We start from the raw sequence: 26,929 nt of genomic DNA on the forward strand, positions 1-26,929 counted from the left end.
CTTGAATCCACAGTCTTCTGACTCTCACGAGAAAGCTATTCACTGAACCAGGGCGAACATCTATCATACCCATTATTTTTCCTTATTCTTGTTGACCTCTTGGTCATGGGCACAGCTGAACAACATTGTACTCCTCCATGGCCCCTTCTCCATTGTTCAGTTTAATGGGAATGCCCTACATTGGTTCCATTCAACATATTTGATTGTAAGCAGAGCATTTCCACTTATAGTTTCTTTTCATGCTCTGCACCATTATCTCTGGAACCCCCTGCTCTGTCATCTATATGCTGTCCCTCAGCAGCATCATCTGCAGACATAGGATTATCTTTTAAATGTATCCTGACCAAGCTCTGACAACAGACAGTATAGGGGCTGAGAAATGGTGTTAGAGAGGTAGAAAAAAAGTGTTTGTCAGACATCCAGTGTTGAATGAGCAACTAGTCATTCATCTTGCTGCTTGTGGAATTTTTCTGTGTTCAAAATTCATGCTCTGCTTTCCCTAGCGGGGCCTGCTCGCCGATGCGGGATGACATCAGGCGGAACTCCCAACATCACCGCGCCCCATTTAAATTTTCAGGTTGGCGGGGGCTCAGCACAATCAGCTGTGTGCCTGCTGACCTGTCAATGAACAATTGAGACCATTGACAGAGTCATTGAACTAATTAATGGACCTGCCTGTCCAACCTTAAGGTTGGCGGGTAGGCCAGGAGCTCTGGCGGGCATTAGAAAAAGCATGAAATCTCATCCACGGGCGGGATGAGCTTTCATGTAGGTTTTAAAAAGTGTAATTAAAGTGTATGTGAAAGTTATGGACATGTCACAACTCATGTGACAGTGTCACATGAGGGGACATGTAAGGGATTTTTTTTTCTATTTTTCAGATTTTTACATTTTTAGTCTCAGGGAGATGAGTGCTATTTCATGCGCATGTGCAAAAGAGTGCACTTTTAGTTTAGGGAATCCCCCCCTGCACAGGGATCGCATAGCACTTCAATGTGGATGTCACGCTGGGCGGGCCTTAATTGGCCCACCCGTGCAAAATGGCGGTGCGCCCCCAATTGGGGACGCCGATTGGAGGCACCCCTCCGCGTGCCCACTCTTCTACTCTCCCCCCATTATATATGAAGTGCTTTGATATGTACCTGAGAGACTTGATTATATGCTATATAAATTCAAGTCTATTTTTCTTCAAATTAATTTGGCTATTGTGTACGCTTTCCCATAGTCATCAAAGCATGACAAAGCAATATTAAGCAAATAACAGTTGCTGCTGCTATCAGCTATGGATGTTCTGGATGTGAAGGCCAGCACAGGGGAAAGATCATGTAGTTTAAGGCTATTTTGAGGAGGAAGGGCCTTGAAGGGACTGCCCTTTAATTCCCTTTTATTCCTCCCCTCCAAGTTTGATGACACTATCCAATGTATTCAGAATATCGCAGCCAAAGGTAGGTAATCTAACTTGTTAAAAAAAGCTTTTCCCTGTGAAGTTTAAAACATTTTGAAAATGAAAATTATAAATTATTTCGCTTCAACAGGGCCGTTGCAACAGTTTTCCAGGTAAAAAGCGACCTCGTGGTGGTGGACATGTTGGGCGAGGGCGAGGGCGATCACGTTTGAAGTCTGTATCTGGAATATTGGAGTCTCTAGGGGTAAGAATTAAATGGTTTGGGTAACAGAGGAGATGGGTTGTTGGGGAACAATTGCAGCCTGATTAATCACTTAGGGAATTATTTGTAATTGTCCCATAATTTTTCTGAATCAGTAAGGTTTATGTGACACAAACTTGCTATACTGATGCACAGTGTGTCTACATTTTTCCCTGTGTGTTGATTTTTTTTCAAATCTTACTTGAACCATTAGGTGAATATGCTTATTGAAAATGAGGTACTTTTCCATAGGCATACTGGGAAAATCTGAGGCCCAGGTAATCTTCACTTCTATGTGTTTAATGAGCAGTAGTTATGGTAGGACAGCATGGGTGCAATTGAGAAGCCCACCCATTGGGATATGTTACATGAAGTGAAAGAAATTGAAAATGGTAAAAGATGGATAATAACTTAGCCAAATGCATTCACTGGATATCAATAATCTCTTTACGTTCATACTTAAGGATCATTAAAGCCAGTTTGTATTGTGCATTTTGAAAATTTTGTTTTCCTGCCACCCCCTCCCAGTTTTATCTTAAGTATTAAAGAAACAAAAAGCATGAGGAAATCAATGTAGATAAAAAAAAAATGGGTAAAGGCTTTTTTGAATATTGCTAAAACTTAAAACAGGCCAAGGTTTTTTTTTTAAAAAGGTACAGGAAAGTTAAATGATAATCCACAATTACTGTTATAGTTCACAGGTACCAGTTTTGAGACCCACCATTAAACCCTCAGTTAGACCTGATAGGGCAAATGTTTATTATGGCTTCAGCCACTTATCTGCCATAGTGATGGTAGAGCAATAAAAATTATTGGCGATTGTGTGTAAGGAAAGAGCGTTGATTGATGAAGTCAGTCTTCAGAGGACAGATTGGTAACTGGTGCTCTGCTTTTCTTTCACCATAGCAAATTAGGAATGAAAAACTGAGGTTTGCTGTAATATAACAAACATTGTCCTTCTGGTTTAATTGTCCTCCTGGGAGTACCTCAAGATGATCCACGTTCTTTTGCACATGCATTGCTTCCATGACATCAGAAAGGCACGTGCAGCATGCGTCTTGCTTGCTGATGTCGCATATGTGGTGCGCACACACCTCTGGACCTGATCTTCAGCGATAAAACAATGGGAATTTTTTTGTCCCCTCAAATTCAAAGAGAAGTCTCATTTTTCTCAAGCCAATTCATCGCCTGAGAAAAATTCAGGCATTTAACAGAAAATCATCAAAAAATGAACTGATTTGAATGTCTATTCAGACTGATTTTCTAGTGCTGAACTATCTGTTTCCTGTCTCAGTCTACAGGAGTGGATACGTCTCCAAGTAAAGATGATGACGACGACGATGATACAATGCACAACACAGTGGTTCTCTTCTCCACTGAAGACAAATTTATCCTCCTGCAGGTAGATTTCTCATTCTCAGGATGTTTATTAAATGGTTATAAGTTGAACTTGTGTGAGCTGAAGATGCAATGGACCCAATTATTGGCACTCTTATGCATACTTTTGATTATCTGCAAAAATTTAATTGGGAGTTGGGCTTAGTTTTGAATAAACCATCTAAAGTGCAGTTGATTGTTTTTAATTTTCCATAGATTCTGTGTTCTTGATTCAGCAGGGTAAGTTGTCACCTCGATGTTCAGTACTTGGCTTACTGTCCATGTAGCTGATAATTTAGTTTTAACAAACGGAGGCTTCAGGTTGTGTTGTTGATGGGCTTTCCCAGGGCTCTTGTGTATTCAACTCTAAATCTTAAATAGTGGGCTAACTAGACTCGTCATGGTACTGGGTGCTCCCTAAGAGTATAATGGCTTCACTTTGTTCAAGGGGATCTCTTAAGATATTGATTCCAAGAAGCAATTGGTGCCTGTCCTAATTGCTGATTCAGATACTTGAGCAATTTGGTGGAAGCCAGCAGCAATTTGCACATAGTTCTTGGGGACTGTGCCGAAAAGGGACAAGAAATAAAGTCTTTTCCACTTTCTTTCCAGTGATAGCATAATTCCAATGCAGGTTAAGTGTGTAGTATAGAAAAACTTATTTCAGTAGTGTTCCTTCATGGTTTAGAACTGCTGGGCATGCAGTGACCCAGGTGCTAGTACCAAGGATCCTCTCAAAGGTTTGGTTAAATAATTGGTGCCCCAGACACCTGGCATATGGCATTTGACTTGACCATTTAGAACACTGAGTGGTTGGCATGTAGCACATTGTCCACAGCAACTTTTTTTTTCCAAAGAATGCAGCCAGTTGTGACAAGCACGAAAAATCATCAGGCACTGAGCCAGTTGCCCGGCTAGTTATTATTAAGACACTGGCTTCTAAGGTTATCTGGAAAAGTGGGAAGATTTCTATTCAGCAATGACAATACTGATGTGCCAGGTTAACTTAACAAATTAAGATAAATGGACAATACAAAATGAGCCTAACCACTGGTTGGGCATTTGACAACTGACAAACATGTGTCTGAGCCTTTATTAGGCAAACAGCAGATATCAGGAACCTAGGTGGCCTGGTGAGCAGCACAAGTGTATTGCCTTCATAACCACATACACCATGCTCCAACAAATAATGATTCTATCAAGTTGAGTTGCAGAGCTTGAACAGCAACTGCTCACCTTTCTTCAATCCAGTCATGGTTGTGCTCCTTGGGAGAGGTAAATGAGGTGCTTCTGCTGTTGGGTTGGTTCTTGGATTGTGCACTTGATAGAACATTGGAAGCTCTCCATGGCAGACTCTGAACCTGAGCTAGTTAGCCCCTTAGTACACCAGGGTGATGTTGAATATTGTCCATTTATCTTGATTTATGAAGTTAACCTGGCACATCAGTATTGTCATTGCTGAATAGAAATCTTCCCACTTTTCCAGATAACCTTCGAAGCCAGTGCCCTAACAATAACCAGCTGGACAACTGGCTCAGTGCCTGCTGATTTTCCATTCATGTCAGACAATTGGCTTGCTTTTTATGGAAAAAGCAAAATTGCTGTGAGGAATATACAAGCTATGTCCTTATCGATGTGATGTAGTTAGATGTGTAATGCATTTTGGAATTTTGGGCTGGCTGAAGATTTTCATTACCTTTGATTCCAAATTTGTATTCTTCATTGTATCCCAACATGCCTTATGATGCAATACTTTATTAATATGTATTAACGCAGTTATGCAATTGCTGTTCATAACTTTAATCCAACTCAAATATTGTTGGAGCATTACACTTTAGTTGGTGTGAAATATTTGCGTTAAACAGCAGAGAGGACATTCATAAAATGTAGTTACAGAATTGTAAAGTAGTTTACATGTTAACAGGAAATATTCAAGAATGACTTGTAATGCTGTGTTTATGTTTGCCTTTCAGGATATGTGTGTGGTGTGTGGAAGCTTTGGACGAGGGGTGGAGGGACAGCTGTTGGCCTGTTCACAGTGTGGACAGTGTTACCACCCCTATTGTGTCAATAGTAAGGTATGGAGGAGATAGACTCTTGGAATAGGAAAGGGAGATGAAAGTCAAATTTGTAAAGATCCTATTAAACATTTAGGATGGATGAATGCAGACTTTCTGGTTTTGTGCAGCAGATCTGATGCACTATGCAATAGAACAGTGGTTCACCACCAATGTCAGATGTTTCTCCACAGGAAAGAAAGGAGTATCAACAGGCAAGTCATAGGTTGCAGCTACACACTTCTTGTTGACTTGTGACAGCCAGTAGAACAACATTGGCAAAGTCTGTGAAAGAGCACCCACCTGTCTACTTGGCCAGAGAATTTTAGATAGTTAATGGAGTTCTAAAAGAAATGGGCAAAAATACAAGCCTTCAGCAGATATGGAATGCATTGAGTATACTGAGAAACAAGCTATATCTTTCTCGAGATTGTTGGACCTTAGTGCACGGGGAAAGTACTATAGACAAGTTTATTTGTATTAAAAACTGCATGAATTTGTGCGTAGATGTGAGGGAATGAAGCACTAGGGTTTTTTCCCCACCATGAGCCAACACCCAGCACTTTTTAGTATAGTTTAACATGAAGCAGAGTTCTGTATGCATATTTGGTAAAAAAAAGGAAAGAGGAATTCCTTTGTGCCCTGTGTGTTGCACAAAAGTGCTTATGTAGAGCACATATATCTAGTTTTTGCTTCCGATATCATACGGAGCCAGTCTCTTCCTGCCCCCCCGCCCCCCCCCCCCGTATGTTTTATCCACATTTAAAAGGAGCAATATCTTCTGTATCTATAAATTTTAAGTCATCACTCTGGTCTCCTTGACAACCTGCCAATTTATATCTAAATCCGAGCTTTTGTTGGAATATTGTCTTAGAATCTTTAGGTTTCTTGATTATGCTTTCTCTCTTGTAGATCACAAAAGTTATGCTGAGCAAAGGATGGCGTTGCTTGGAATGCATCGTGTGTGAAGCATGTGGCAAAGCTTCTGATCCTGCTCGTTTATTGTTATGTGATGATTGTGATATAAGTTACCACACATATTGCCTGGATCCACCATTGCAGACTGTGCCAAAGGGTGGGTGGAAATGCAAGTGGTGAGTGCAAAATTCAATTGTGTATAACTTGAAATCAGGAATACGAAATTGTTTTATTTGAAAGTATATTTTTTATTTTACACGTTTTCTCTTTACTAATCTCCGAGAAACATAGGTGCCTTTGTATGGTAAGGTTCGAGTGGTGCCAAGTTATCTTCCAGTAATTCACCCAAGTTCATTGTTTGCATGTAAGCCTCGATATTGAGCCTCAGTGAGCTGTTTAACTGTGTGCAGTCAATCCAGTTCCTCTTCTAACTTGATGTTTGAACATGTACCCTTCCAAAATGGTTAGCCAAACGGTTTTTGTGACCAGAAACCCGGGTTGTCTCCCATCCCACCCCCAATGCCAAAGATCATGGGTGTTGAGGTCAACTGTGGCAAACTTACTGCTGTGTTGGCTAACTCAGAGCATTGACTGTGGATGCAACCTGGGATCTTCCTGGCCTGTGACTTGGCTTGTTTCTTTGGTAAACATGAATCATTGGAGAAGCTACAAAATTTTAAGCATTCCCATTCTGTTTTACTTTTCATTTTTCTATTATGCTGTCTGTCATACTTTTACAAAATTGATTTGTACTCTTTCTATTTAGTTAATCTCTTCTAATTTTCAAGCATTATCTTTTTACTTCTTTCTGGCTTTGATCAAAGATTTTAGAGGTGGAGTAACTTTTGCCCAATTGTTAAATTGGCTAGCCTGGCTTAAAAAAAAAGGCTCGGAAGGCCAATCTAAAGAACTGTAATGATGAACGTGCACATTACTGCAAGCGTTTAGAAACTGAAACAAAAAATTCTATCCCATGTTTCAGGTTGGTTAAAAAATGCAGTTCTTCTAATTGCTTCCAAAGCTTCTACATGTTGCTAAGACCAATGAGGAGCAAGAATACATGCTAAATGGTACAATTTTAAAGAGGGTGCAAGAAGAGAGCAACTTGGAGATGCTTGTACATTAATCTTTCTTGGTGGGAGGGCAGGTTGACAAAGACAGAGTTAATAGTGCGTATGGGATTCTGGGCTTTATAATTAGGGGCATAGCGTATCAAAGCTAAGAAGTTATGCTGATCTGTATAAAACATTAATGTGGCCCAGCTGGAGTATTGTGTCTATTTTTTGGCAACACACTTCAGGAAGGATGTGAAGGCTTTGGAGAAGGTACAACAAAGATTTATGTGAATTGTTCCAGGATAAGGCATTATAGTTACATGGATAGACAGGAGAAGCTGACGTTATCCTCCTTTTGAGCAGAGAAGGCTAAGAGGACACTTAACGAAGGCGTTTTAAAATCACAGGGGATATAGAGAGAGTAAATAAAGAGCTGCTGTTTCCAAAGGCTGAAGGGTCACTAACCAGAGGGTACAGATTTAAGGTGATTGGTAAAAGGACAAGAGGCGACATAAAAACCTTTTTACGAAACAAGTGCATTTGTATTGCAGTGCCTGATGGATTTCTAAGGGGTTTGATCAGTGCTTGTTTACGTTTACTGTTGGTTCTTGACTTTAGGATTTTATAAAGGACAACTCACTGGGGTTTAGGCTCAGCCACAAACTTATTTACGGACGGAACACCTCCACTGCCCCAAATATAAGAGCTCTAAACTAGTGTAATGACACAGCACAACATTCTAAGCCACAAACTCATTTATAAAACTCCACTGAAAATGGAACCACAGGCAAAACCCCACGTTTCTGCCCCAAAAATTACTCAGTCCAACTCAAACCCCCTTTCAGGATTTAGTTACTACCCTTAAAGCTAACCTTAATTCTCAGCCCCAAAGACTATGGATCTGGCTGATACTTACTACTCCCCATACGGTTGGTCATCCCAGTGCAAGCTGTAGGCCTGTGAACAAGGTTGACCGCTCCTGATCCTCCTTGGTGACTGCTGTGCCAGACCCCATGGCCTTGGCCCTTTTATTACAAATCTTGTTTTTGGTATCAAAGTACATTTCCTGGAGCGTATTCTGTTTGGATGCTTGGTGCTTAGCACCCCTTAATCTGTTTAGTGTGGTTCCTGACTTGGTTCAGACAACCCATTCATTGCGATGTTGTTTCCACGACCGAAACAATGGACCCTGTCCCAGTGTGTGATGTCTCTGATCTCATGTTAATGTCCATGTGATAAGATCCATTTCTCCTTAGCTGTTGTCGATGTTTGTTTGTGTGATGGCTGTTGCCTGGGGCAATTTGCTGTGATGGTTTCCCAGTTTCTTTAATTGGATTGTCTGATGGCACCTGCCTTGCATCTTTGAGATGACAATGTCCCAGTATCTTTACATGGTATCGGTTTAGTTTTGGTATTGACATGTTTAAAGATTAACCCCTTGTGGTACAGCCTCCTTCTGTGTTGAAGTTTGGCCTATTTTCTTTTGTGGTGTTTATGTCCATGAAGTGAGGCCTTTGGGGTTTTTATATTTAATAAAGTCCAGTGGAGGGGATTCCGACCCTACAGGATGGTGGTACAGATTCAGTAGGGTATTGCAGGAGGAAAAAAAATAGCAGGGAGATGGGGAAAGAGCAGAAGAGTGGGACTAATTGGAATGCTCTTCAAAAGACCAGGTGCAGACTCGATGTACTGAATGTCTTTCTGTGCTGTACTTTTCTATGATTCTATGACTTTGCAAGTAGATTATTAAGGGCTATCTTGTTTCAGAAGAATTCTGAGATGTTTAGAAATAGCTAGGTTTCTAGCATATATGGCAAAATGTCAGCCATTTTGACCCAAGCCTGGCCAGGCTTAGGATGCTCATGGCTTTGTAGGGATGCACAGAGAAGCATTTGAGGCAGAGGGATAATACCAAACTGTTTTGATTGAAATCACCTTTCTATCTGGGTGGGGAGGGGGAGAAAGAAAGACTTGCATTTATGTAGAAGTTTTCATGACCACTGGACGTCTCAAAGTGCTTTACAGCCAATTAAGTATTTTTGAAGTGCAGTCATTTTTGTAATGTAGGAAATGCGGCAGTCAATATGATCTGATGGAAAAATAACTGAAGTGGTTGAACCTTCTAGTTCAACAGCGTTATGATGATGAAGAAAGAGCTGACTGAACTTCTAAGGTCTTTAGTTTTTCTCTTGTACATATGATGTAACTTTCTTTATGTTGAGATAATGTGAAGCTGAACTTCATACTTGTCTTGCAGGTGTGTTTGCTGTACGCAGTGTGGTGCCACAACACCTGGTTTTCACTGTGAGTGGCAGAATAACTACACTCACTGTGCACCTTGTGGCAGCCTTGTTACTTGCCCTAGCTGCAATGAAGACTATGAGGAAGAGGACCTTCTTATACAGTGTCACCATTGTGATCGGTAGGCTGGAAGAATGTCTGTCAATGGTTTTACAAACCATGTATTATGTTGTTCTTATGTCAGAGTGCGTAACTTGTTTTATATTGTATCCTGTATTGCATCCTATAAGATGTATGACCTTTTGCACAAGAAGGAACATTTTTATCCGTGTATTTTTTTTCCATGAAATCTAATATTTGTAATTTCCCATGGGTTGTGCCTACATTGCTAATGTAGTTGCACACACTATTCAGGTAGCTGAAGTTTTGAGCAGTGTATCGTTCTATAATAACTGCATTGTTTTCAGGATAAGGAAGGAAATTAAGCTTGTAATAAGGATTTCCATGCAGTGCAATGACAGAAATTATTGGCATCCTTTCCGTTTACTCCTGTGAAAGGCCGGACCTGGTGCCGCTAACCTAGCAAAGCACGGTAGCTTCAATTTCTTTGTATTATTGGTGTTCAAGTCTGCTTATGTGCTTCTGATCAAATCAATTCCCAGTACTAGTTGGTACCACTGAGCTCATAGCACAGAATTTGTTGGGGTTTCAGAGGGAAAAAAAAAATTACAAGCCCTAGTCTTAAATCAGAACAAGTAATCTGTTTAAAGTAATTAAGTCATACATCTGTTACCTCAGTGGTATTTTCATGAGCAAAATTACACATGTTGATGCTTGCAGGTGGGTCCACGCCATTTGTGAAAATCTCTTCACAGAAGATGAAGTGGAACAAGCAGCAGATGAGGGTTTTGATTGTACTGCGTGTGAGCCCTTTGTTGTTCGTCCGATTGGTGAGTGAGTGACGGAGTTAGTCTGCAACCAATATTTGAGGAATGCAGCAACAATCTTCTGTTTAATTTAGAAATAAAAGATTACAGTTTGAAAATAATGCCTTTTAATGTATCTTAATTTTATTTATGCTTGCAACTTTTACTCTCTTGAACCTCATAGTAAAATAGTCAGGCGTCTTATTTTGCAGGTGCCAAAACCTGCATCAGGGTGTGAGCTATACACTGAATATTACAATGCGTAAGGCATTTGTTGAATTTTTTAATGATGTATGCAGATTATTTTAGCTACTAATGGAAAGGTATTAAAGTATTCTCACATTTGGTTTCTTAACTCAAAAGCCATTTCAGCATAGTGACAAAGTTCTTACCTCTTTAATGGCCAAGTCTCCAAATTAATAGAATATCTAGTGTGTCAGGGCTAATGAAAATATATTTTGAGCTTTAGTCATTTCTGGCATTTGACATAAAGGTTCCTAATTTTATTTGTATTTGTAGTTCGAAGTGAATCCCCAGTGATTGCACCTATCATCAAAGTGAAAGATCCAGGTGAGTTATTTAGTAGAAAACTGGTTTGAAGGGATTATATTCTCCCCCTTTTTGTTTATGTAGTGTGCTAAATTTATTTTAGATTTGATTTATTCATATGTAGAGCCACGGTTTTATAATCAGGACGGCGTATGGCTGACAGAGTCGGGAATGTCACAGTTCCGAAGTCTTATACTTTCTCCGCCACACAAAAAAGGACCAAAGCCCAAACTAAAGAACAAACCTCCAACTCCATGCAGTGAGCCAATGATGGTTAGTGTAGATGGCTCATCTATAGAAATAAAGAAAGAAGAAGGTGAAGGGGAGGAGGAAAAAGGTGAGGAACAGAGGTTGTAAAGCCATAGCGGAAAGCATACTGCTTTTCCATCTTACTTAAACCTAATCTTATTCTAATTTTATGTTTATAAAAATTGTACTCTAGTATGATTTCAAACTCAAAAAAAAAACTGGAAGATTAAATTGTAATGCACACTGTGCAGTTCATCTTTCCAAGCAAGTGTTTTTTTGAAAATTGAAGTAACATTACATGAAGAAAGACATACTTTTTTCTCTATTGTTTATTGAACACAGTGCAAAGGCTACAATTGATGTGTAGTTAGAATACTTTTTTCTCTGACACTTTTGTGCAATTCTGAATTTTACCTTTATTTTTGAGATTTGTCCTCTTCAAAAAGTTTTGAAATTTTTTTGAGCAGCAACTGTTAGCAGTTAATTGAAAACTGTCACACAGAATAACTGGACAGTAGTAATGGGCCCAAGAAAATTAGATACATTACATATTGTCAGGCTGCACAAGCCAAATTCACCTCACAGCGTCGTACCTCTGGGCAAGAATATCAACTCTGAGCCCAGGCTTTTGGGAGGGGCTGAGACATTCAAGTAAAATCTTAGTGTAACCATTAAAAGACACAAAATAAATACAGTGAACAAATTTAATTAGGTTATTGTGAAATATATAACTTTTTAAATTTATTTTGGTTAACCAGTTATTTTGAACATCATTACATTGAATTATTGAAGGAAAAATGGCAAACCCAGTGACCAATTTTGCAATGGTGTACAAATGTGTATTCCATTACAAATGTGAGCATAGGAATTTATAATGGAAAAGTTGACACACAAAGTGACAACATGGAGTGCACACAGATGTAAGATTTTGAATTTGTTACAGATATTAATTAGAACTTTGCCTTGATGTGAAACCCTAAAATTGAATGTGTTTTTGGTGGAAATGTGGGGGAAGGAGGAAAATGAAAAGCTGTTGCATATCACATTGCTACTTTTTGTTCTAACTTTTGATGGCTTTTGAATTGGACTGAATATAATCTTCTGTAATTGGGTTATAATTCTTTTAAAGTTGCCATGGAACCAGGAGAATGTGACATAAAATTTGATGCGCCTGTCAGCCAGGAGCGAGAGGTGTGCCCTGTGAACGATCCTGTAAAAACAAGTGAGGAGACTGAGGAAGGGAAAAAGAGGAAGAGGAAGCCATACAGACCTGGTAGGAAATTTAATTGATTGCAGAAACTTTTTTTTGTTAAAGGTGACAAAATTGTTGTGCTACTAGATTTAAAAACTGATTGAAATGTATTTTTGTCAAATTGATGGCATTTAGCTTATACTTAAGTATCATAGCCTGCAGCACAATGTGTTGGTGTAACTGCTTGACCATATAATTCTCAGATGTGTCTTTTTACCCAAGATTCTTTTCTGTGTTCTAACTTTTGGCTAGATGGTGTTTCAACACTGGTTGATGCTGTACATCTTTCAGCAGCCAGTTGCAGAGCAGTAAAGACACAGGTCCTGAAGTAGGTTGAACCTAGGAATTTCTATGAGTTAGCATTACATGAACAGTGCCTCTTCCTTACGCAACCAGGCTATTGAGGAAGCAGTGAAGCTTATATATTTATGGCAGTGGTCTACATGTACACAAAATAGTACAGTTTGAAAATCTGAAAAATAGTTCATTTTGCAAAGTCACCAGAGCTGGAGGCATGCTGCCTCATGGTATCAGATCTGAGGATTGGTGGTAAGTTGCAGCCCCAGATTCAGCTGCTTAGTTCGAAAATTCTATAGCCTTCCTTGAACCAGACTGTTACACGAGGCATGTTTGCTAGCTGGAGGGGTAGGTGATATCAGATCAGAAAGAAACTGATGTAAGCGCATGCGACAAGTGCACCTTGAACGAAGTAATCATGTACAGTCTTTGGCAACTGCCTGTTGAAAAGTCTGTAGCCTGTAACATTCTCCCATTTTGACCAACAGGGATGCAATAATTAGGGGAACCGATGTTTTTGCGGTCACAGATGTGACGGCTGTAGAGCACCCTGAGGTGGTAGGTGAACAGTCAGCAGTCGTGGTCCACATGGGTACGAATTACATAGGCAGAAAGAGGGATGTGGTCCTGCATTCAGAATTTAGAGAGCAAGGTAGGAAATTAGCAAACAGGACCTCAAAAGTAGTAATCTCCAGATTACTCCCAGTACCACACGCGAGTGAGAATAGAAATTGGAGGGTAAAGCAGATGAATGCATAGCTGGAAAGATGATGCAGGAGGGAGGGCTTTAGATTCCTGGGGCATTAAGACCAGCTCTGGGGATTTGGGCCCTGTAAAGGCCAAACAAGTTGCACCTAAACAGAGCTGGGACCAATTTCATTGCTGGGCGATTTGCTAATGTTATTGGGGAGAACTTAACCTAACTTGGCAGGGGTATGGGAGCCAGTAGGCAAAACTTGAGAGGAATACCAAGGTGCACAGAATACTGGAAGAGACAGATAGCACTAGAGTAGTTATTAGATGGGCTCAGAGTAAGGGGGAAAGTAATAAAGTCTAAATTAGGGTTACTGTACATGTATGTGAGTGGACAGAGAGTGGCAAATAAGTGTTGCAGGCACAGATAGCCATGTGGGAATATGATGTTATGGCTAGAAGGAGGCCTGGCTCAAAGAAGGGCAGGACTGGGTATTAGATATTCCTGGATACAAGTTCTTCAGGAAAGATGGGGAATGAAGAAAAGGGGGAAGGTGATGGAATTGATTAAGAAGAACATTGCAGTGCTGACTAAAGAGGATGTCCCAGAAGGGTCAAGGACAGAATCTATTTGGCTAGAGCCAAGGAACAAATAAGGTGCAATTACATTGCTCGTTGTGTATAGGCCACCAAACAGTGGCATGAATGTAGAGGAACAAATTTGCAATGAAATTACAGAGAGGTGCAAGAATTATAGAGTAGTTGTAATGGGCGGTTTTAATTGTCCAAATATTGACTGGGATAGTAGTAGTGTAAACGGCAGAGAGGAGCAAGAGTTCCTGTAGTGTGTTCAGGAGAATTTTCTACCGCAGTATGTTTCCAGTCCAATGAGAAAGGAGACACTGATAGACCTGGTTCTTGGGAATGAGGTGGGCCAAGTGGATCAGTGTCAGGAGGAGAACATTTGGGGGACAGCAATCATTGTATTATAAGGTTTAGGCTGACTGTGGAAAAGGACAAAGAACAATCCAGGGTAAGAATAATTAACTGGGGGAAAGCCAATTTCAATGAGGTAAGAATGGATCTGACTCACATAAATTAGAATCATTGATTGGCAGGAAAAACTGTGGCTGAATAATTGGTTGTCAGAACTATGTTGCCACAAAGGGAAAGGTAGGGTAAACAAATCCAGAGCTGGCTCGATGATGAGAGGTAGAAATTAAGATAAAGAAGAAAAAGTGTGATTATGATAGATGTTGGGCGGAAAATACATTTGAGAACCAGGATGAATATAGAAGGTTCAGAGGGGAGTTGAAAAATCAAATAAGAGAAGCAAAAAAGAAGTATGAAAAGAGACTGGTAGCCAACATAAAATGGAACCCCAAAGTTGTCTATAGGCATATGAATAGTTAAAGGGTGGTAAAAGAGGAATGGGCCCAATTAGGGACCAAAAAGATGATTTACGCATGGAGGCAGAGGGCATAGCTGAGGTATTAAATGAATACTTTGCATCTGTCTTTATTAAAGAAGAAGATGTTACCTAGGTCATAGTCATAGAGGTCGACAGTACAGAAAAAGGCCTTTCGGCCCATCGAATCTGCGCTGGTCAAACAAGTACCTAACTGTTCTAATCCCATTTTCCAGCACTAAGCCCATAGCCTTGTATGCCATGGCATCGCAAGTGCACATTGAGATACTTCTTAAATGTTATGAGGGTATCTGCTTCTACCACCCTTTCAGGCAGTGAGTTCCAGATTCCTACCACCCTCTGGGAGAAAAAATTTTTCCTCTCATCCCCTCTAAACCTCCTGCCCCTTACCTTAAATCTATGCCCCCTGGTTATTGATCCCTCCACCAAGGAGATAAGTTCCTTCCTGTCTAGACTTCTACAATTTTATACAACTCAATCATGTTCCCCTTCAATCTCCTCTGCTTCAGGGAAAATAACCCCAGTCTATCCAATCTCTCCTCATAACTGAAACTCTCCAGCCCAGGCAACATCCTGGTAAATCTCCTCTGCACTCTCTCTAGTATAATCATATCCTTCCTATGATGCAGATTCCAGAACTGCACACAATACTCTAGCTGTGGTCTAACCAGCGCTTTATACAGTTCCAGCATAACCTTCCTGCTCTTATATTCTATGCCTCGGCGAATAAAGGCCAAGTATCTCATTTGCCTTCTTAACCACCTTATCTACCTGTCCCGTTACCTTAAGGGACCAGTGGACATACACACCTCAGTTCTTCCCAGGGTCCTACCATTTATCATGGGTGAAAGAAGAGGTAGTTCGGACACTTGAAGGGTTTAAAATTGATAAGGTCATGGTATTGGATAGGGTGTCTCTACTTTAATGTTGAGAAGGCACCAGGACCGGATGAGATGCACCCAAGGATACTGAGGGAAGTGAGATTGGAAATTGCAGAGGCACTGGCCATAATTTTTCACTGTTCCTTAGACTGAGGGATGGTGCCAGGGGACTGGAGAATTGCAAATGTTACACCTTTTGTTCAAAAAAGATAAGCAACTGCAGGCCAGTCAGTTTAATTTCAGTGGTGAGGAAACACCTAGAATCAATAATTTGGGACAAAATTAATAGCTACTTGGGCAAACATGGGTTATTTAAGGAAAGCCAGCACAGATCTTTTGAGAGCAAATTGTTTTTAAACTAACTTGCTTGAGCTTTGAGAAGAGGTAACAGAGAGGGTTGATGAGGGTAATGCTGTTGATAAGGTACATGGTAATTGGCAAAAGAAGCAATGGCGACATAAGGAAGAACTTGTTCATGCAGCGAGTGGTTAGGATCTGGAATGTACTGCCTGAGAGGCTGGTGGAGGCAGGTTTAATCAAGGCATTCAAGAGGTAATTGTATTATTATCTGAAGAGGGGGGGAAGGTGGGGGAATGACACGAGGTGAATTGTTCCTTCAGAGGCCAGAACATACAGCCGAATGGCTGCCTCCTGTGCTGTAACCATTCTGTGATGAATAGAGGTGAGTTAGGAAAGGAAAGTAGTAATTATAAACAATAAAGAACAAGTGCACTTTTAATGTTTTTCAGGAATTGGTGGATTTATGGTCCGGCAGAGGCAATCACGGACAAAAAATTTAAATAAAGCTTCTGTAGCACAGCTTGGAATGTCCACTGAATGTCCAAACACTGAGAGCAACAAAGAAGAAGGTGAGTTTACATTTATTTGGGCATAAAGTCCTAACATGCTTGTAAAATTATGAATTATCAAGAATGTATAGCATTTCTCCAAATGAGCAGTTGTAGGTCAAAACTGCTTTGGTCACTTTCTAACAAAAGTTATTATTCTAATCTCATGAATTAATTTTACCTGTTCTGTCAACGTGCAGTTTCCAGGACTGATTTTAGCAAATAATGTCAGATGTATGCTGATTTATTTTACCTTATATCACTAGTTTTCCCTGATCTGCCTGACTTCCCCCTTCTGCCTCTTCTCTGCTCCAAATTTCTTCCCTATTCCTGTTCTTTACTCCTTCACAGCCCTTATTTGCTCTTGAACCTGTTTTCCATGATATTCCTATTGCTCCCACCTCTATCGAACTTCTTTCTCTTTCCATTTTGTGGTCAAATTCAAAGCTAACCTTAAGGGGAAAAAGACTTTAAAATATCACTATTCAAAAATTAAATTAAACCCTTTAATCTGCAGCTGCATGCTTCCATTCCCCATAATTGGTAATAATTCTTTAATTTCTAATAACCTTTATTCTTTTTTAAATTTTACTTTCCTGAAATATAAATGTTCCATCAAAAGTTTCTGAAACATGTTCAGAAGAATTTTCTTGATCAGTATGTTTATAGTCCAAAGAGGAAGGAGACATTGCTGGCCCTGGTTCTGGAGAATGAGGTGGGCCAAGTGGATCAAGCGTCAGTTGGCGAACATTTTGGGAACAGTGATCATAGTGTTATAAGATTTGGGTTAGCTATGGGAAAGGACAAGGGGCAATTAGAATGACAGTACTTAATTGGACGAGCACCAGTTTCAGTGGGTTAAGAATGGATCTGTTCCGGGTCAGTTTGTAGGTGGGAAATGTTGTAAAGCTGGAAAAAAAAAAGCAGTTTTTGTAATGGCAAGAATGTTTGCTTGAAGCTTTGTTTTGGATTGTATTTGGTGCCAAAGTTGTGCAAGGATTCTAATACTAGACTTGCCCCCTATCTCAGAACCTTGCCCAAGCTTCTGAAAAAGCTCTAGGGAAGTCGTGCTTCGATGTATTTGATGTGTCCTGGAGGGCGATGACGATCCACAAAAATAAATACTTTTTGACTCTTTGTCTCAAGACTGTATATCCATGCTCCCTGGTACCATGTTGAAGCATCAGCCCAGGCTAAGTGCCCAAGCCCTTGAACCTATATATAAAAACAAAAAAACTGCGGATGCTGGAAAACCAAAACAAAAACAGAATTACCTGGAAAAACTCAGCAGGTCTGGCAGCATCGGCGGAGAAGAAAAGAGTTGACGTTTCGAGTCCTCATGACCCTTCGACAGAACTTGAGTTCGAGTCCAATAAAGAGTTGAAATATAAGCTGGTTTAAGGTGTGTGGGGGGGTGGGGGCCGGGGGAGGGGGGCGGAGAGAGAGAGAAAGAGAAGTGGAGGGGGTTGGTGTGGTTGTAGGGACAAACAAGCAGTGATAGAAGCAGATCATCAAAAGATGTCACAAACAATACTTGAACCTATATCTTGACTGAGATGGAAGTGCTGCCAGTTGAATAAACTGCCACTACAATTGATAAGATCATGAGTACACTTCCAGTGTTTTCCATGTTTTGAATGAACCATGGCAAGGGAGTGTGAATATTGATATATAATCTCTTTTAAAACTGTTAGAAGTTAAAATTAATATTAGCAAATTGAGGGTTTTTTTGTTTAAACATAGAGTATTGATATTACAACTGCCTTCAGATGCTATCAAAACCAAAACTGGGAGGGAGCTGAACACTTATCACTGAGGAGTGTAATTAATCTAGAATTCTTTAGTGACCATGTTAACTTTAACTCTTCATGTAACTCCTTTGCACTGACGGGTGACCCCAGTACCCAATCCTTATCTATGGTGTACATTGTTTAAAATTGATTGCATATTAGTTGAAGAATCCCAACTTTCTTGATTCTTGCAGGTACTCAGATAGAGCTTCCAATCGAGGGTGCCAGTGAAATACCTGTGATAGGAGCAGATGTAGGCGAGAAGGCAAAGAAACGGCAACGTCGAAAGAAAAGCAAGTTGGAGGATTCTTTTCCAGCATATCTGCAGGTACTGACATTCTGCTGTGCACACGGGTGATAGTGCAATTCTGATAACATTTGTCAGAGGAAAATATCTTGATGAAGATCTTGTATGCCAAGTTTGTAGCTAAATGATTTATTCCTGCAGAAATGATTAACATGTTTGATCCCTCAATCCTTTGAGTGCCACATTAGCATTTCTGCATCAAAAGGAAACCAGGCTAACTGCTCTTCCTCATAAGAAAATACTGTTGAATGTTCTTTGTTTTCTAGATCATAATCGAGTGTTTGCAAGTATTTGGATGAAAGCATGCAGGATGTAGGCAGAAGGGCTGAAGGGGTTAAGTGTTCAGTGTTCACAGTATCGTTTGCTTCTATTGCTACTGATCTTTCTCCACAAACTGTTGATTTAGTTTTTCAAAGCTGCAAAGCAATTTGTATGTTTCAAGCATACTCTGTCATCTAGGCAGCCTATCTTAGCCAGACCATCAAGTGGAGGTGTGCAGGCACATGACAGACTTTCCTATTAATTGTTCATTTCTGTGGGGATGCACTTGACCTTTGACCAGCACTTCCTCATAATGCTATAGTTGTAACCAAGAACTTGCTGCTTGCATGATCTGTCCTCCCATTTTGTGGCATTGCACTGCAGTTTTTAAAAAGTGTTGTTTAAGTTAGAGTCGGGTGATTATGAGAATTGGTTTTAAAATATTTGAGTGGTAGAGTATGCTTCCTACTGCTGCAGTTTATCTAAATGTGGTTTGGAGTTCTATTGGTATTCTGTGGGAGCAGAATTTATTTCATTTTGATTATTTTGATGTTCACTTTCATATATACAAAAGCGCGTGCACAAAAATTTATCTCAAATGTGTTGACCATGTATTTAAAATGTGGGAACAGTTACCACTGTATTGTATAATAGATACCTGAGAATAATTAGAAAGCTAACTGGTTTGGAGCCAGATTAGTTAAAATATCTTACATATCATTTTGATTTTATATGGGAGCTTTAACCTATGGTGGGTAATATTTAGGCTGGAAGCAAATGTCTATTATCGTGCCTTGTGTGTCCATGATGCAAGATAATCACACGGGAAGATGACTACTTTCAGATTAATGAGAAGTAGCCTGCAATTGTTCCTTGTCCAGTTAATTTTTTCCAGATCCTTTACTGCAGCTGAGGTTGCTGTGATTAGTATTGTAAATGCTCGAATACTCAGTCAAAATGTTAATTTCCAATTTCAGCTTTTACCCCGTGCCTTTTGAGGGGCCATTTTCACTTCAATTTTAAATCTGTGTGGTGATTTAATAGAGATAATAAGCTTCAAGTGTGCATATCTGTCCAGTTTTGTGACTGTCGATCAATTTTCTTCATTACACTTGTCTTTTGGTTAAGTCTCTGTTTTTTCCTAATTGGTAATTAATGAAAGAAGAAAATAACTAATCACATTTCATGAAGCTTTTCTCCTTCCAAAAATTCTGGCTTGTCATATTGTAGCAACAGATCTAGCCAGTTGCATTGTCGCAAAAGGGGTCTTTGCCAGTCGCATTGCAGCAGAAGAGGCATTTGCCAGTCGCATTGCCGCAGAAAAGGCCTTTGCCAGTCGCATTGCAGCAGAAGGAGCATTTGCCAGTCGCAGCAGAGGGTGCCTGGCCGGTCGCATTGCAGCCAAGGGGGCCCTGGCTGGTCGCGTTGCAGCCAAGGGGGCCCTGGCTGGTCGCGTTGCAGCCAAGGGGGCCCTGGCTGGTCGCGTTGCCGCAGAGGGGGCCCTGGCCCGTCGCGTTGCAGCAAAGCGGGGTTTAACTAATCACGTGCAAAAATAACGAAACACTGCAAAAATGAGGCCAGCCACATCACGGCAAAGAAATTTGAGTTGTCTTGACACTCGGACTCCAACGCTTTTTTATCTAAGTGCTATTTTAAATGTTGCAAATTCTGAAGCGAGTGGGGATTACTTTATGCTCTTGGAATAAAATGACAAATTACTGTATAAACTTTTTGAAAACAAGGCGCAAATTTTATACTACACTTTGGGGTCAAAGCAGAGGGTGGTTGTTTTACATCCATTTGGAAGAGTGCTCTTTTAAGTGGTAGCATTTGAATATCGTGCTTAAATACAGTACTTGGAAAGCTGTCTACCACAGCCCCATCACCGTAGTCTGTTAGCTATGAATAGTAGAAATGTTTTAATTACGCCAGCAATTGTTTTACATTTGTCCCAACATTTGCATGACCTTTTGTTCATTATTGACTCATTTCATAATTGACTGTACCCCGTGTAATTTTCAAAACTTCCTCTTTCTCTTTCCCCACAATCAGAGGCTCTTCATACTATACGAGTCAACATAGTTGTTACCTTATCATGTGTCAAATATCTTGAAGCACTTCACATATAATGAATAACTGAAATATAGTTACCATTGTGTTGCCAAATGTAGCTGCTCTTTTCTGTGCAGCAAGATCCCACAAACAGCATTGAAAGAATTTGTTGTGGCTTACTTGACAAATGAGAGATATTTTTGTGTTTAATGAGTATTTGCGTTATTATTAGTGCTTCATTTAGGAGCTGTTTGCAGACATATCTTCTAACTGTTGGTGACTTTTGTATCGTGTTGCTTGTTATAGCATCTCAACAACTTCACAAATTTGTATCGAAATTTTACAGTCTGGAAAATTTTCATTGTTTATATACAGGGTTATACCTAGTGGTGATTATAAGTGGTGTTCATTTCACCAACATTACTGGGTTTGATCATAGGATTGTGCAAAGCACTTTTTTTTCTATTTTAAACTGGTCAAGTCGCACAAAAAAACAAACTTGAGGCTTCGTGTTGCAGCAGCAATAACTTTAACCATCAGATTACAACTGGGATAGATGAAATTAGCCAAGTTATAATGGAGTTGGATTCCACGCCCATCCCTCTGTTTAAACAGTGGGCCAGATAAGTTGTTGGCTAAAGCTGCTGTATTTCAAAACAAGAATCGTCTTTCAATGTTTTTTCCACCTTTTCAACTAAAAAGTGAAAGGATGTAATTAAATTTCTATCTACAGTGTTTGTGAGCATGGTTGAATTCCAATATTTAATGGGCAGGGGGATAGCAGTTCTGCTAATCTCCTGGTTTAGCATGCTATTTTGCCTGCCGTTTTTAAAATGGCTGTAGAGGTTCTTGAAGAAACTCTCCAGACATCTTATTTGGAGGAATTCAAATGGAAGTGTTCATATGAATGAAGAAGAAGCAACAAAGAATGGATGAGATAAGGGCAAAGAGGTTGGGACCAGGAAATAAGGTAGGTTAGAGAATGGCGGTTTCACCTCTGGATCCTCCATCTCAAACTAGATTGATGAAGCTGTTTACTCTGCTGGTGTAAAAGACTATATATTTCGCTTGGTCAGTCGTTGTAAAAATATTTCAGATGGAAAATCAGGAAGGTCCTCTAAACTGGATGCGGGTACCTGTTTTCTTTTGGGTATTGCCCATTGATGACACTGAAGCTAATTTAATGTCAGTTCTATTGTAGGAAAGCAGGGCACATCAATTTTGTTATGAATTCAACCTCCACATACAGATTTTCGCCAAAACCAGAAAACCACTGGGACAGAATACGTATCGGTACAACTATACCATGGTGGGAGCGAAGGGGGGGGTGTGGAAGAGGTGGTGTTAAAAGTTGAAGCTTTGTTCTGGAAGTATTTCTCAGTTTGTATTTGTTGTTGGTTGCAGGACAGCTTTTTTTAAACTTCTAAAACATCAGCTAGAATTTTTTTTTAGTTAAAGCTGTGTGGTTTTTGCATGTCCTGGTTGTGACTACTTATTTTTGAGAAGGCTGTGCAATTTTATCGCATGGTGCTGTGGGAGGATGCATTAGTGTCACTATATGTTAATTTTATGACGACTTGTAACTTCTTATTTTTAAGTAGAACTTTTACTTTTTGTGAATTCCAAATTTTGCAAAGCCAGCATTTGCTTTTGGTCTTGGAACATGATTTTCTAAAATTTGTCATATTTTGTCAGTCAGGGTCTATGTCATCTGGTTCATCCTTGAATTCAGCCCTGTTCTTTTTCTCTCTCACTCTCTCCCCACACATCTTAGTTGCTTTTGATCCTTCCCTGTGCAGAAACACTCAAAATTGCCTTCACTGTCTGCTCAACAGCAAACTTAATTATGAGAGTACATTTCACTGGAAGGAAATTCTTTCAAGCCCTGTGGCTTTCCATCAAACCTGGCAGAGAGAGACCTTGAGTTCCAGCTCGTCTCAGCACAGCTCCAAGTTGAATAATCAAACGTAAAGTTCAGCATAAATGCAGTTGAGCTGAGTACCATGTCATAATGTGAAGCTGGGCCTATATGTGTTGTGTATCCACCAAAGTATTCTCTTGGCCTGAAACTATAGAAATTCTCATTGTTGGAGTTTTCCAGGTTCTCAAATGTCTAATGATTGTAGAGTTCAATTTACTAAACTATTAATGTATCAATTGATGCAATTGCATCTGGAGGGAAATTGAAATGCATATGCAGCACACAGCTCGGACTAATCCTAACCACCAACACCGACGACAGCTGACAGCATGACAATAAATCTAACACTGGTCATTAAACTAGTGCTAAATAGACTCCACATTAGACATGTTTAGTTTTCTGCTGGTGCTGGCAATGTTAAAATTGGCTGATTAGAACTTGTATCAATGCTCTGCCTTCAAAAGTAGATCTTAAAAAAAAAAATGTAGATCCTTCAGAAATGTTCCTAAGTACCCTTCCTCCAATGGCATACTGATGAGCTGAGTCATGCAGATCAGGCAGGTTCTAGGTTTGTGTTGAGTAGGATCTTGGTCAAGGTGTCATTTGTGGTGCTGTATTTGGTCTAAGCACCTGCTGGTTTATGGAGAAGCAATTTGTACAAGATTCCTACTCCTGGCAGTACAGATCCTGGATGGCAATCATTATGTTAAAATAAGCTGGGGCCCTCCTGTCCTTAATAGTCATTGATCATGGGACCATTCACTATTTTGGTCTATAGGTGAAGAATGTCCTGTGACTTGGAGAAGGTACAGGAGATTGACTGCCATCCATGGAACTGTACCAGAGCAAGCCAGTCATACCTTCAGGACAGGAGGCAAAAAAAAAAAAATCTTAAAGGGTACTTTAGTTTCGCTTCTTAGTCTTGCATTAGGCAAAATTTTTACAATCCTGGGCCACAGCCTTAGGTGTTTTGGGGGCATTACCAGGTGTTGCCAGTACAGAGACCAGTTGGCAAAACTTCCAAAGCAGTTTTAGCTGCAGAAGAGGCTGCAAGCCTTGATTAACTCCTGTAAACAAAAGTTCCTGGATTATGTGAATGCAATGCTATTTTAATATAAAATATTTTCAGGGATATGGGGGAAAACTACATCCCTGTGATAGATTAAACGTAGCTAATACAGTCATAAAGTCAGATGGGATGATGCTAGATGCTTCTGTTCAGTATCATGTTGGTCAGCTGGGTCACAGAATAATTCCTGATGGTGTGTATTTTGAGTTGATCAGCCCAGAGTTGTCCTTCTGGAAGTTTTAGTTCCTGGTGGTGGTTGGGTTGGTGAAGACGACTCGAAACAACAACAGCTGAGCAGAGTCAAGTAGCAGAATGGTTAGTTGGCCAATGTTGCAGGTAATATTTATAGTGCATTGTCAATTGATGTGGAGTAGGCAATTGTTTGTTTATGGCTGATAGATTTCAACTGTAGTAATCAACCAAAGACCAGTTTAATTGCTGCATTGCAATGTTGATGCTATAGCATCACAAAAAATACGAAACTTTCATCCGGGGCTATCAGTTCTGTTTTACTGTAGGTGCTGTTGAAGGCTGCACATGACTCATGCAGCAAGAGTAATCCTTCAGTTTACTTCCGTGGTAATATTGCAGTAACGGATGTAGATACCAAGGTAGAGGAATTGTTCAAACTAATTGGTATTACTTCTGACTTGCAGATAGGCAGTTGTCCATTGGACCAAATGGGTTTTCATTACAAATTTGACAGTTTCTTTGGCTCTTTGGAGGTTTCTGAAGCATGTTCATTTTAATTAAAAATTACCAGCACAGCACAGTTAAAGGTTTTGCTGATCTGAATTTGAGCCGTTAATCCAGTTACGATTGCCATCAGAATTTTGTGTTTAACTTTTGAATTCTAAGCCACAAAACATCCTTGAGAAACAGCTGATTTAGTACTAAACACAATGTTCAGTTAATTTCCAACATAAATATACTCAGCACTGTCACTATACAACAATTAAAATGTATATAAATCTTTTGCTGCCACACTCAGGTCAGTCAGTCAGCAGCAGCTGCCACAAAGCCTTGTGGTTGAGAAAAGTAGTGGCATTTTTGCGATCAACAGAGGATATGTAAAACGGCCTGTTGAATCCTGCACTTGTTGTGGTAATAGTCTTGTGGAAAAAAATCAATGGTAGAGTTCCCTGGCATGAAGCCAAACTGTTGATGAGAGGTATTGTATTCTTTTGCTGACCAGTACTAATGCAAAACCTTTGCAGAAGTCGATGGCAAAATCCCATAATATATGGAGCACATAAAGTGGCATCCTTTAAAAAGAAATAAATATTGTTTGCAGCCAGTGAGGAAATTTGCTTTCTGCCACATAACGTTGACTAAATATTGTAGTAACCCATTTGCTGACCACTGAGTTTATTCATATCCTGGGTGAGATTGCAACAGTGTGGGCTGTTCACATTTTCTGCTGGCAAGTTGCTTGCATAACTTTAGTCTGAATGTGAATTTAATTGGATTTTAGCTACACTTGATGTAAGTTTTTCAGGAAAGTTGAGATTAACGGTGAAAGCTAGTTGAATTGAAAACTGGCTTGACACTAGGAAGAAGAAATTGGTAATTAAAGGAAGTTCTGGAAAGAAGGCATTGATCAGCGTTCCAGAAAAAAATTACACAAAGTTGATAAATGGGAAAAGCATCTTTATGCCCAAGGAAACTTTCAGAATGAGAACTATTAACAATGAACAAAGGTTAAAATGTTTCTACAAGCAAGTTGCACAAGTACATGTTGCAGCTACTTTAACTCCTCCTGTTTCTTTGTTAGATCATTGACAAGTGCTAAGTGGACAGTTAAACTGTTGCAGCTGTCTTCCATTAATGCCCTATAAAAGAATATGGATTGCCACTCTAGTATGTTACCGTCCAGGGGTGTGAATGAAGATTGAACTTTGCACAGACTAAAACTTCCTCCTGTGTCCAACATCTGATATAGAACGGAAGGATTTTCAGACAAAAAATCTTAAATTGTTAGATATTCTCCTCTAAGGAAATGACCTGTACTGCAAACAGGCAGTAACTAAGTACCACCAGCAAAGTTTAAAGGTGATGCTTGTGGCTCCAGCACATCCTGATATGCCCAGACATTGTAGGCTTCTGTTTGTGGCAGAGGAGCCCCTGTTCCCCCTATCATTAATTACCTCCATGTTGTAGTGGTACATTGAACTTCTTATTTTGCCCTGTAACTAGAGAAGTCCTAAGACCAACTCTGAAATTTGAAGCTAAAAATAACATTTTTCTCAGGATTGGCAATGAATAGCTGGGAGTTACTCAGGAATGTTGCAGCTCATTCCACCTATGCGAGTATGCAGTGGGGTTTTTTTCTGAAATTTTATTTTTCTCTTGCTTTGAAAGGAACTATTGCTTCATTTATGATCACAGCTGTAACACTCGACGTAAAGAGAACCAAATACCATCATCATTCCACCATGCTTTATTCAGTAATAAAACATTAATTAAACTCATTAAAACAGCAAAATAAAAACACAAAGCTGGAAATATTCAGCAGGCCCAGCAGCATCTGTGGAGAGAGAATCAGTGTTAACGTTTCAGGTCTGTGACCTTTCATTGGAACTGGGAAAGGTTAGAAATGTAATAGATTTTGAGCAAGTGAAAAGGGGTAGGTGGAAAAAAAATCAGAAAGGAAAGTCTGTGTTAGGGTGCTAAGCAGGAGAAATTAAATGCCAAAAGGTTTTATGGTGCATGATCAAAAGGGAATGGGGATGGAACAAGCAAAGAAACGAGATGTGAATGGTAGAATCCTGAATGACTGCAGCCCAAAAGAAAAGGAAATAAAAGGGAAATGAGAGGGGGAAAGAAAGCAACACATTAAAACAGCATCTAGCAAACAGGCTTTGAAGAAGAGTCATATAGACTTGAAACGTTAACTCTATTTCTCTCTCCACAGATGCTGCCACACCCGCTGAGTTTTTCCAGCATTTCTTGTTTTTATTTCTAGCAAGCACAATGTGCCACTGTGTTGTCTGTTAACGGGAATAGCATGAACTCATTTTCCTAGTGGTGTGATAACATGAACCAGGAAGTAGTTTGTCACTAAAGATGCTGCGGCGAATAGTACACATGCTTTTATGAATTCTTGATCAG

At 39.9% G+C, this 26,929-nt stretch overlaps 1 protein-coding gene across 17 annotated transcripts in view; it reads left to right on the forward strand.

The window, feature by feature from the left end:
• Positions 1 to 26,929, forward strand: part of kmt2d (lysine (K)-specific methyltransferase 2D) — a 234,870-nt gene that overhangs the window by 77,997 nt on the left and 129,944 nt on the right. For 13 of the 17 annotated variants that reach the window (XM_041180424.1, XM_041180425.1, XM_041180430.1 and 10 more), the window contains 11 exons: positions 1,536 to 1,649; positions 2,941 to 3,048; positions 4,997 to 5,101; positions 5,993 to 6,174; positions 9,311 to 9,475; positions 10,135 to 10,244; positions 10,740 to 10,790; positions 10,873 to 11,106; positions 12,148 to 12,291; positions 16,320 to 16,439; positions 18,403 to 18,536. In XM_041180424.1, coding sequence (XP_041036358.1) covers positions 1,536 to 1,649; positions 2,941 to 3,048; positions 4,997 to 5,101; positions 5,993 to 6,174; positions 9,311 to 9,475; positions 10,135 to 10,244; positions 10,740 to 10,790; positions 10,873 to 11,106; positions 12,148 to 12,291; positions 16,320 to 16,439; positions 18,403 to 18,536 — 1,467 coding nt within the window. The remainder of the gene's footprint in view (positions 1 to 1,535; positions 1,650 to 2,940; positions 3,049 to 4,996; positions 5,102 to 5,992; positions 6,175 to 9,310; positions 9,476 to 10,134; positions 10,245 to 10,739; positions 10,791 to 10,872; positions 11,107 to 12,147; positions 12,292 to 16,319; positions 16,440 to 18,402; positions 18,537 to 26,929) is intronic. The other 4 variants (XM_041180435.1, XM_041180439.1, XM_041180440.1 and 1 more) reach the window with 2 other exon arrangements.

This window comes from Carcharodon carcharias, chromosome X (assembly GCF_017639515.1).
Source record: "Carcharodon carcharias isolate sCarCar2 chromosome X, sCarCar2.pri, whole genome shotgun sequence".
Taxonomy (NCBI): domain Eukaryota; kingdom Metazoa; phylum Chordata; class Chondrichthyes; order Lamniformes; family Lamnidae; genus Carcharodon; species Carcharodon carcharias.